Source organism: Cygnus olor, chromosome 3 (assembly GCF_009769625.2).
Source record: "Cygnus olor isolate bCygOlo1 chromosome 3, bCygOlo1.pri.v2, whole genome shotgun sequence".
Lineage (NCBI taxonomy): Eukaryota > Metazoa > Chordata > Aves > Anseriformes > Anatidae > Cygnus > Cygnus olor.
Genome location: NC_049171.1, coordinates 48,895,375 through 48,907,002, shown reverse-complemented (window position 1 = coordinate 48,907,002; position 11,628 = coordinate 48,895,375). Strand labels below are relative to the sequence as shown.

General features: G+C 42.2%; 1 protein-coding gene across 3 annotated transcripts; it reads left to right on the top strand.

The window, feature by feature from the left end:
- The first annotated feature begins 40 nt into the window (after window positions 1–40).
- ZBTB24 (zinc finger and BTB domain containing 24) lies at window positions 41–9,744 on the top strand. 3 transcript variants are annotated; one of them, XM_040551641.1, is made up of 7 exons: window positions 41–150; window positions 1,815–2,814; window positions 3,240–3,407; window positions 3,571–3,654; window positions 4,341–4,424; window positions 6,773–6,854; window positions 7,752–9,744. In XM_040551641.1, the coding sequence occupies exons 2-7, from the start codon at window positions 1,842–1,844 to the stop codon at window positions 8,560–8,562; spliced, it is 2,202 nt and encodes a 733-aa protein (XP_040407575.1). In that variant the 5' UTR covers window positions 41–150; window positions 1,815–1,841; the 3' UTR covers window positions 8,563–9,744. The 3 variants fall into 3 exon arrangements, 2 of the variants coding, with proteins under 2 accessions (XP_040407575.1, XP_040407576.1); XM_040551642.1 differs by lacking the exon at window positions 41–150 and adding an exon at window positions 207–925; XR_005818225.1 differs by lacking the exon at window positions 7,752–9,744 and having other exon boundaries at window positions 59–150; window positions 4,262–4,424; window positions 6,773–6,836.
- Window positions 9,745–11,628: the final 1,884 nt, after the last annotated feature.

Here is an 11,628-nt window from a genome sequence, read left to right as displayed (position 1 = left end):
CCGCCCCCCCCCGCCGCCACCTCCCGAGCGCCGCCGTGCAGCGGGGGAGGAGGAGGAGGGACGGAGGGAGGAGGAGCGGCCGCCGAGGGCCGCGCTGCCGGCAGCCATCTCGCGTCACGGCGCCGGAAGCGCGGCGGCGGCGGCGGAGCGGTGAGTGCCCGGCCCGGGCCTGGAGGGGGCGGCGGGGCGGCCCCCACGGAGCCCGGCTCCGCTCCGCTGCCCCTCCGCGGCCCGAGCCTGGGGGTGGGGGGTGGGCGTTGCTTGGGCTGTGCCCCGCAGGGGCTAAGGATGTGGCTTCGGGTGGCCGGAACCCACAGAACCGGCACAGCCCGCTGTGGGAGACGTGTGTGTTGTAGGGGACGGCTGCAGGCCGCGTTGGTGCTTCAGGAGTCCCTGTAGTACACCGCAAATCGGGAGGGACGGACCTGCAGGCGTGTTTTAGGGGGCCCCAGGAACATCAGGCCTGCAGCCTCCTGAAGTTGGGACTCCCAGGTCAGCGTGGCTCTGCTGCGTTTGGTCAGGCAAATTCTCCTCTCCTTGGTAACCGAGGACAGGACACACAAGAATGGCACAGAACTGCACCAGGCTGGACATAAGGAAAAATTCTTTTACCGTGAGGGTGATCACATGCTGGAACCGGCTTCCTGAAGAGGTGGTTGATGCCCTGAACCTGTCAGTGTTCAGCAGGCATTTGGATAACGCCCTCAGTAATATGCTCTAACTTCTGTGTACCCTGAAGTGGTCAGGCAGTTGAACTCGATTGCCTTTGCAGGTCCCTTCATATTGAACTGTTCTGTTCTAATTTGGCTCTAGCATGAGCTATTTGGTGGCTGAATGGGCCTAAAGAATCACTTGTTGGCCACCTCAGTAGCACTTTGGTATCACCTGTATGTAACACGTTTTGTTTCTTACAGCATTACTTCAGGTAATCGTAATTGTTACATTCATTGATTGCTGTACTTTAATGTGTATTTGTATTTAATACGTCAGTTCTATAATTTAGGATGGAGGTAGCTAACCTGTTTCACATTTGGCTCAGCTGGTCCTTGTGAAATGACCATTTTTGGCACATCTTCCTTTGTGTTTTCATTTGGTGTATTCTTCTGAAATTGCTGGATTATTATTTTTTTGTCTATATTTATAATTGAAAATGTGTAGCAAGCCAAACTGATGCTTAATACTTAGCATACTCAACCCTATTTTAGACACAGTTCTTAGAAAAATCTGCTGTCTTTATGCCTTTATTGTGGACATAGCCTGAAGCCTCACAGGTATGTGTTCTGAAGGAGAAATTTTTGGAAGGGCATGGAGTCTGGCCAGGCTCATGCAAACCAAGTTTTGTCATTGTTTACAGGATTTCATAGCCTGAATAGTCTGAACTGGGGCATCTGTAGTGATGAAGCTGCAGTTGACGTTTTTTTTGGTTGGTTTGTTTGTTTCTGCTTAGGAGCAGCGAACAAAGAGATCTTTTTGTTCAATTGTTTTAGTTGTGAAAGAGTTTTCAGAAGGGACAGCCATGTTTTTAGATGCTGTACAGTTCACAGTACATTAGAGCTAAACAAATAAAATAACTGGCAGTAATTCTGATCTCTGTATCTATCTGTACTATCTGTAGCCATTTCTTAGGATTTCAAAACACTTTCTGAAGAAAGAAACCTGTGTCAGCGTTAGAATTGACTTTATAAAGACAATTCAGAGGTTTCAGAAGTGCTTTAGAAATTGTTGAACTCTGTTGACTAGTAAACAAAACAATACTTGATATCTTTAAATGCTGACTTCCAAGATATTTTTTTAAACTTACTCTATTCTTATAGGTGCCTCCTTTCGTATTTGCAATAAAAATGGCAGAGACGGCTCCTGACCCTTCTGAGAAACTGGTTGTCATCCACTCGAAAACTCACAAAGATACCATTCTAGCTAACTTTGAAGAACAAAGGAAAAAAGACTTTCTTTGTGACATTACTCTAATAGTGGAGAATGTGCAATTCAGAGCCCATAAAGCTTTGCTCGCTGCCAGCAGTGAGTACTTTTCAATGATGTTTGTAGATGAGGGCGAAATAGGGCAGTCAATTTACATGCTGGAGGGAATGGTTGCTGACACCTTTGGAGCACTACTAGAATTTATCTACACTGGTTACCTCCACGCCAGCGAAAAAAGCACAGAGCAAATTCTAGCTACCGCACAGCTTCTGAAAGTGAATGACCTGGTGTGTGCCTACACCGACTACCAGGCCAGCCGCAGCCCAAGTAGCGCGCTGCCAGCGCCGTCTAACAGCGGCACCTCCGTAGCCCTTATTGCAAGTGACAAGAAAAATGAAGAGCCGCCAAAGCGAAAACGAGGGCGACCGAGGAAAGTCAAGACTGTCCAGGAAGAAAAATCAGCAGCAAATTCTCCTGAAGATGTGCAGCTGAGAGAGAACAACTCCATGCAAAACAAGCAAAATTTTATGAAAAAAGACATGGCAGCAGAAGAAACAGTTGTCAGTGAACAGGATACAGCAAGGAAAGACGCAGAAGAAGCAGAACCTGCTTGTGGCTCAGAAGCTGCTGTCGACCTGTCAGCTGAGAAGGATGAGAATTATGATCCCAAATCTGAAGGAATGCAGAGCACTCAGAGCCGTTACAGCAAACGTAGAATAAGGAGGTCAATCAAACTAAAAGATTATAAGCTGCTTGGTGAAGAGGATGAAAAAGGACTGGCAAAGAGAACTGATGGAAAAAGAAAACGTACAGGTTCTGAAGCTCGCTGTAAAGACTGTGGCAAAGTATTTAAATATAATCACTTTTTAGCTATTCATCAGAGAAGTCATACAGGTAGGCGTTAAGAGACTGCTTCTTTGAGTATAGGATTTAGTGACTTGCTGCTAAATGCAAGCCCCTTGTTTAAGTATGGGCTGTTGTCCATAGCAAGAGCTGCCCAAAATAGCACACTGATCCGAATTATTAGGCTGTGATTCTGAGACTGTTTGCTGTTTTCTTATCAGGAGATCTCTTAGCCTTTATGTCTTACCTTGATTGCAGTTTGGTTAATCATTTCTCTGTTAAAACACTGAATTATGTGGCAATACTTAAATATTTTTACTGCTACACGAGGCCTGCCTCTTTCTTTTAATTCTCCTTATCACTATCTGAAAGTCATTTGTAGTAGATACTAGATTGCAGTGAGTCCCACTGCCAGCTTGGAATATCTGGTGAGAAATATCACATCCGTACTTACAAATGTCATCATCTGCTTTTAGGGGAGCGTCCTTTTAAGTGCAGTGAATGTGGCAAAGGCTTTTCCCAGAAGCACTCTCTTCAGGTCCACGAGCGGATGCACACTGGAGAGCGGCCGTACACGTGCACTGTCTGCAGCAAGGCTCTCACAACAAAGCATTCTCTTCTGGAGCACATGAGCCTACATACAGGTAAATATTCCAAGGCAAAGGTAACCTCCCTCCACCCCCAGAAATGTGCCTTTCTGGGGAAAAGAAGTGTTTCTGCTCTTTCTTGTATGTGCTGACTTTTTTTTCCTTTTCTTATACAAACTTTAAATGCGGCTTGCATTTTAATAAGTGATTTTCTTTACAGGGCAAAAAGCTTTCACATGTGATCAGTGTGGGAAGTACTTCAGCCAAAAGAGACAGCTGAAGAGCCATTATCGAGTACACACAGGTATAACAAGTTTGGGTTGAAGAGCTGGCTGACAGTCCATGCTCATCTGTCCTCATAAAGATTGACTAAGGCTGAATATTCTTCTTTAATAATGTATTTAGGCTCAAAAGACTGAATAGTGTACAGTAAGTGGAACGTTTAAAAAGATAGTTAATTGAAGAGGACCCTTCTGATGTTTAAAAACTAACTGTGCTGTATTTACCATAAAATTTCATTCGTTTTAGCTCTGCTGTCCATGTTACGTATAAGCTAGGAGTTTTTATAAACACTTGTGTGCTGAGTGTCGTGCATGTTGCCTTGTAGTTTCCCATTGTTTTGAATTAGTAATGGCAGACAAGCTTTAAGAACTGTTTTACTCAGTTTTGTTTTAGTAAGATGGAGGTAGAATCACATACGCAGGAAATGGTGGAAAAAATCGGATTTTACAAAGGTTCAAGAGAAAGTAAGCTTGAGGGGGAGCAGGTGTCAGTCCTCTCTTCTACCATGCTGAGAATAAACAGAGGCATAGGGGTGTGTCATCCTGCTAGTTTTCATGACGAGGTAGGGAGAAGGCAGTGAATCACCTTGTGTTTTATCTCTATATTATATCAAAGTGGTTATTTTACAGGAAAGTGCTTTAACAAAGGTCACTGAAGAGATACAGGGGATCACTTATGCACTGACACTTTTTTTGTTGTTGCGACAAGGCCGTTCATTGCCGGAATGTAACCAGTGTCATCGCAAATTCATGGATGCAGCTCAGTTAAAGAAACATCTAAGAACACATACAGGTAATACCGTCTGTTGGTTGTTTTTATCCTTTTTTCTTGAAATAACACAGACAAAAAGATACGTTGCGCAAAGGACATTCATTTCTCTGGGATGAGCTTTAGCTGTGCTTATACCTAATGGTGCCTGTGTTAAAAATTACGAGATATGGTATTGAGTTTGCATAATGAGCACACAACAGCGCGTATTACAACAGTGCAGAAGCAGTACCTACTACAGGAAAGGCTTTTCTTCTTTTTTTTTTTTTTTTTCTTAGGAAGCCAGCTGCAGAAGATGTTGGTTAGCTCTCCTGTGGTAAAATCTTAGACTGGGAACTAAATTCATCAAGAGAGCCACATCCAGCGTTTATTGGGCTTGAAATGACTACGTAGGAACAGAAAATGTACATCCTAAAAGAGTCAGGCACTCCTGTCTGTGGGAGATGGATGCTTATGGAAAATGTTGCTGACCATAAAAATAATTATTTCAGTTTATCTTTTTATTATGATAAAATGCCAGATAATCCTGCCAGATGCTGGCAGGAGACTGGCTGGAAGGGATGGTGTAATACAAGTGACATCAGAGGGTGTTTTCAGAGGTTTAGAGGGCGAGGTGATACTTGAACGGCTGGATAACAGGAATAAAAAAAAGTTGATCTCTCATGATGACAAAGCATAAGCTTCTTAAAATACTTTTCTTTGAAGAAGTTCATAAGATGACATTTAAATATTTTCTTTTAAAATAGCGCTAAACAGTGGCAATTGTTCCTTCTCAGAATTCTCAGAATTGAATTATATATGATTATATTACATGTGGTTGTTGTAATGTGCACAAGATCAAGTTGTGAATTTTAACTCATGTCCTTCTCAGTGAAAATAAGAGCTTTAAATTCCATAGGATGTGATGGGGTTGGAATTTGTGCTTTTGGGAGTTTTTGATGTATCAGGGATAGTGTTAGCTTGTGATACTTTTAAATATTGTCTTTTTTGTTGAGGACAAAGTAGTGTGTGTTTACACACAACAGTTCTGTATCTGAAGCTGATAACAGCGCTGTGAAGGTAGCAGGAGATAAGCTTGGTGGTGGGAAATGAGGAGAGGGAGCACAGTAGCCATGTAAGTTGCAAAAGTAGATTAACTGAGTTCTAGTAGAAACTGATCTGCAGTAGATGGTGCTTCTGGAAAAGACAGTCCGGACACCAGTATTACCAGTGCAGAAATGCTAATGGATCTGTTCCATCTCAAAAACAAGAAGTAAAATCACGAGGAGTTTGGGGGAAGAGTGTTAACGTTGATTTGACTGTTACGCTTTGGCAGCAGTTCTGTAGCACTGGATGTCATAAGAACACGGTCCCCTTAAGTTGCTCCTGTTTTTCCAGTGGGGTCTGGGACCAGGCGACCTCTAGATGTCCCTTCCAACAAACATTTCTTGTTCTCAAACTTCACCCCAGCCCTCTGAAGCTGGATGAAAGCCGATAAGCTTTGCAGTTCTACACTAAACGTGAAGCTTCCTTGGAAAGCGGCTACTGCCCTGTGCTGAGTTTTAGTATGCTTGGGTGGTGTGAGTTAGCACTGTGGTGATCCGCATTCTCCTACCTAGTGTCTTAAAGACTTCGAGTGCAACAAAGAAAATCTGTGGTGTGAGTTAGGCATCCGTTTTGTTGGGTAGTATCTGTTTCTTGTGAACCTTTCTGCTATTTAATTCAGTCACTCTGCTTCTACTCAATTAGACACAAGAATTAAAATTACAGTAAAAAGCAAACAAAAAAATATTCAACCCACTGTAAGTTGTATTTTTCTCTGATTGGTGTTAGAATCATAGAATGGTTTGGCTTGGACGGGATCTGTAAAGATCATCTGGTTCCAAACGCCGTGCCATGAGCAGAGACATGGGACGTGTTCCCAGGGTGTTGCAGGTGTAGGATGGAGTCTTAGAGGTCAACAGGCTTGTTAAGGTAATGGATTCACTTCTCAGGTTTGGAAATAGGGGCTTACTCGTCTGGTGTGCTGCATGTGAGCCTGGCATTAATGTCTACTAGTTTAGGGTCAGCCTTTTTCAAACTTACCTCTTCCGTGTGGATTGAGCTTGAGGCACCTGCATCTGTCTTAGGCACGTTTTTTGTTGCTCTAAGGGCTTGGATCACCTAGTTCTCTGTCTTCAAAGAGGAGACGTATCGGAGATGTACCTTCCAAATTTTACACCCTCATTTAACGAGTGAGTTTGTTCCGTTTCAGTTATCCATCCTGACCCATGGCAGAAACACGATCATTTGGCTTTACATGCTTAAGAACAATGTACAGTAAAATGTCACATTTTTAAATAAATTCATGGGAAGTGCTACATGAAAAACGATGTCAAATTTCTTTTCGACAGGTGAGAAGCCCTTCACTTGTGAAATTTGTGGTAAATCATTCACGGCTAAAAGTTCTCTTCAGACTCACATTAGAATTCACAGGTAAAGTATGTCTCATTTTCATCACATTCTTTAAAACTGTAATTTCTCATCTGATACCTGTATCCAGTGCATGTTCGATTACGGGATGGTCAAGGTTTGTTTGCATTTGGGATGGATGCTTAAGGGCTGGCATTTTTGTTTAATTTATTTAAATAAATAATTAGTAGTGGAAAGTATTGCACAGTTAAATACTAGTGTGCCAAGACACTGAAGATTCTTCTTTTGTACATTGTCTGTTTAATGACGATGTACTTCAGTATTATTTTATGAAAAAAATTTCCTGTGAATTTTTGTTTGACAGCAAAACAGCAGCCATGGTGTAACAAGGTTATTGGAACATTTTCCTGTTTTCCTGTAGTCTATCATGTCTTTTCAATAGCATTCCTTAGCTCTTACTGATGTGAATATTGCATAAAGGCATGTCAGATTTGAAATCACTAGAGGACTGTTTTGTGCCTTAAAAGCAAATATTTCCAGTATAATTTCTTGTCCTTTTGAGACAGGCAGCAAGGCAGGATTTGGAGACTTCTTTCAGTTAGAGAGCCCACGCTATTAATAAACATTCTGAGAACAGTCAGTGCTTACGATCCTTATAAGTTGTTGCGTTTTTGTCAAGATCTATCAGCACAGAGCTTGTACCTCTGGTATCATGACAGGAGGGAAGTTATGTTACCTCTGTAGCTCTTGGGCATATATAGACTAATGTAGGTGTTGTACAGTGAGTGAAGTTGTGTAGAAATCAGGAAGTCAAACAGAACATTTTTTAATGTTGACTATTCTTAAGTGTTTATGATGCAGCAAAAGAAAATAATTGTTTTGATTTTTTCTATATTAAGTTGTCGAAAGCAGCGCTTTTGAAGTGAATATTTTCATGAGATCAAATATGTTCTTTTGCAGAGGAGAAAAGCCATATTCTTGTGGGATATGTGGAAAATCCTTCTCTGATTCCAGTGCTAAGAGAAGACACTGTATCTTACACACAGGCAAAAAGCCGTTTTCTTGCCCGGAATGTAGTTTGCAGTTTGCTCGTCTGGACAACCTGAAGTCTCATTTGAAAATTCATAGCAAGGAAAAGCAGTTTCAGGAAGCCAGCGCTGCTCCCAGCAGCAACACTAATTCGGAAGTCAGAAACATTCTTCAGCTGCAGCAGTATCAACTTGCCACCTCTGGAGGGCAGGAAATTCAACTGCTGGTTACAGACGCAGTGCATAATATAAACTTCATGCCCAGTCATAATCAAGGCATCAGCATTGTCACTGCAGAAAATGCCCCAAATATGACAACGGGGCAGGCTGCTAACCTCACGCTGCTTGCTCAGCCACCGCAGCAGTTGCAAAACTTGTTGCTTTCAGCTCCGCAGGAGCAAGCGGAGCAAATCCAAAGCATCAATATGATGGCAAACCAAATAGAGGCTGCCCAGCCTGAACAAATGCATGTCATCACTCTTTCCAAGGAAGCACTAGAACATCTCCACGCTCATCAAGGGCAAAATGAACACATCCACTTAGCAGGATCTTCCCATCCAGCTCAGCACATGCAGCTGACTCAGGAATCAAGTCAACAGTCTCACTCCAGCCAAGATACAGTTCCTTCCCATCAAATTAGTGAAGAACAGAATCAAAATGTACAGGTTTCTGAATCCCATCAGCAGCCTCTGTCGGTAAATGAGTCAGCTCATGAGCATCCTATTCAAGGGCAACCTTTCTGAAAATGCTTATTTGTCATCAGAGGGCTAGGCTACAGCGTGCTTCTCAGCCAAGCAGTGATTACACGCGTCACACTTCCTTTTCTGCAGCATAATCTATCTGAAGATGCATTTCTTGGTGATTTTCCATGGGTGACTTTCAGTTTTCTTAATATTATTTATTTTAGACATTTTTATTATTACCAGTTGGTATTTCTCTACCATTTAGTCCATACCTCACAAGCGATTCATGCTTTTTTGTGTGTGTGCCGCTTACACATCCATGCCTACTGAGCAGATACTTGCCCTGTAATTTGCATTTCCACGTGACTTTTCAGGGAAGTGTGCCTTGCTGGTTGAAGAACAGTGTTAAGGTATCTGCTGACCTGAAAGTACAACTTCTCTGCTGGATTTTACATTACCTGCACTACTGTCAAGCTTAAGATAACCAGTACTTTTTTGCAAAGATCACACCTTATGTCTTCTGTCTAATGAGCTTTCTCTCTGCGGGTTAACGTATAACTTCCTGTGTGACCATTCCCTTAAGTGCATTTTGATTTATTGAATACCAAATTGGGTTGGGTTGAAATTGTTGCAGCCTTTGCCTGGTTCCGGCTCGCCCCTTCCATTACTTTATGCTTTAAGAGTTCTGCTCCTCAGAAATGCTTAAGCCATTGCACTTGAACAGTGGCAGTGTGATGCGGTGGTTACACTGGACAACTGAAACGCCCGAGTTCTGTTAATTCCACCACTCGCCCGCCGTGTGACAGTGAGCAAGGCAGTTGACCTCCGTGCCTTAGTTTCCTAATGTAGTAAGCGTGGATAATGTTCACACGCTCTGCCAAGCACTTTGAAGAGCTCTTGATGTTGAAGGCACTGTCTGTTAAGTGCAAAATTCTCTTCCTGACAGGCCTCGGTCTAAGCCTAGGAGCCAGTTTATATTTAAAGTGTTATTTTTTCTACTTTTCAGAGCAGAATGTAATGTTACTTTTAATATATGTTAGAGCCGGAAATTGTTTTCGTGGGGACTTGGACAATGAATAGAATCTCTTCAGAGTGTAATGAGCTATATAAAGGGGGCATATTGCGTTAAAGTTGTACAGCTATTTTTGTTGTCTAGATTAGATGTGTACAGATCGTTTTCAGTGACTGACTGCTAACAAAAAGATTTGTCAACTTAATAAAATGCCGTGCCGGAGTATACGCTTTGCATCTTCAAGTTCAGCTACTGTTAACATCTCATGTAGCGTACAGGTGTGTTAAAATCAAGATAAAATGCCATTGATACTTTCCTCATATTCATTTTAAAATGTCCTTCTTGTGATTTACAGTGGTATTCTGTGTTTTAACAGATGAAAAATGTAAAACAATAAGACATTGGCAGGTGAATTTAGAAACAAAACAAAATCTTTGATGCTTGGCTTATGTGACTGACCAGAGGGAGTCACTGGCATAAAAGAGTAGTTCTTGAATGGTACAACAGTTTAAGGTGGAAGGGACTTCAGAGGCCAGCCGGTCTATCATCTTGCTCAGTTTGAACATTTTCAAGGATGGAGATCCACAGCCTGTCTGGGCGACCAGTTCCAGTGTTTGACCGTAACTGTAGTGACAAAATGTTTCCTGTATTTCCTGGCAATTCCCCATGTGCCAGTCTGTGTCTGCTGCCTCTCATCCTACCGCTACACCTCCGAGGAGTGTCTGTCTCTGTCTTCTCTGCGCCCTCCCATGAGGCAGTTGAAGACAGCAGTAAGGTCCTCCCAGACCCTTCTCCTCAGGGCTGAGCGACCCAGCTTTGTCAGCTCCAGCTCTTTAATCACCTTGGCAGTCTTCTGCTGCGCTCAGCCCAGTGTGTCAGTGTCTGTCTTGTTCTGGGGAGCTCAAATTCTGGTTGATGTTCCTTACCCAAGTATTAGGCAGGCTCCTGACTGTGCGCTGCTGGACTTCGGTAAGTATCTCAATTTTTTCAAAGGACTAGGTCAAGTTTTATATAGATTGATCATGAAGAGGGTAGACAGTGGGCATAGATCAATACAAATAGCCACATCCCACAGCAGAACACTAGTTAGGCTTTTCACCTTTTTATTTTTTCCCTCTCAGAACAGCAATACAATTTATACTTCCTGCCACTGAGGAGAAGCAGCATATTCTGCAGCTGTACTTCAAAATCTTGAAGTCTTGGTGCTGTGAGAACATATGAAAAAATACAGTGAAGCTTGTTGTAAGAGCTACAGAAATCTTACTGAATTGTATACATTTAAGATAAATATTCCAGTGGTTTCATACCAACAACTTCTATCTATAATGAAGGTAAACTAAAATACTGTAATGTGCAACTCTGCCATATATTGACATGACTCCTGAAATGCTTAGAAGTTGGTTACAAGCTAAATTCCAAGCCATCCGTGAAATAATTGTTAAACACTTTCTTCTGTTTTTTGATTTTTTTTTTATTTGTGCTTGAAATTGTTCATTGTGAAGTTCCCCTTGCAAACCATGTTCGAGCTGCAGTCACACAGGCATTGCTGGATGCTCCCTTTCCCTATAATTAAAAAGGAAGTTTTGCTTTTGGAATTTTCTTATGCTCTTCTTCTACCAAATCACCCAACAAGCAGTGAAGAAACTTGCTTCTGTGAATAGCACAGCAGTGACTAATCTTGCACTCTGCATTGCTTAAGCTGCCAGCACACGTTTTAGCTTGCAGTTGGGAAATTAAAAGCTCGTGTGGTTTCTCACACCACAAATGTTGCATTTTGACACCATTTACTTCCTTTGTAGTGAATGAGTTTATATTAAAGATGAAAATCAATCTCTATTCTGTGTGTGCATTTTTAAGGCTACAACTGAAGCCTAAAATTGCTTTGAGTGTTAAAGGAAACCGCTGCAGCTTTGCTTGTCAGTCCAGCTGTCACCAAGAACTATTTAGCAAAAAATGCGTGCCGCTAAAACTATGCTTCGAAGCAGCTCTCTAAATACCTTTCCTCCCTAGCCAATAAGCACCGTAGCTTCTCACTTCCTCACGCAAGATAACCTTAGCAAATTCATCTCATTGCTTACTGTGTTAAAATGAGATTAGGATTTTGGACGTGAAAG

Bases quoted from the DNA above. Each gene is read 5' to 3' on its own strand.
- ZBTB24 (XM_040551641.1), top strand. From the start codon at position 1,842: ATGGCAGAGACGGCTCCTGACCCTTCTGAGAAACTGGTTGTCATCCAC. The intron at 4,425-6,772 runs GTAATACCGTCT...TCTTTTCGACAG, and splicing joins ACATCTAAGAACACATACAG to GTGAGAAGCCCTTCACTTGT. The intron at 6,855-7,751 runs GTAAAGTATGTC...GTTCTTTTGCAG, and splicing joins ACTCACATTAGAATTCACAG to AGGAGAAAAGCCATATTCTT.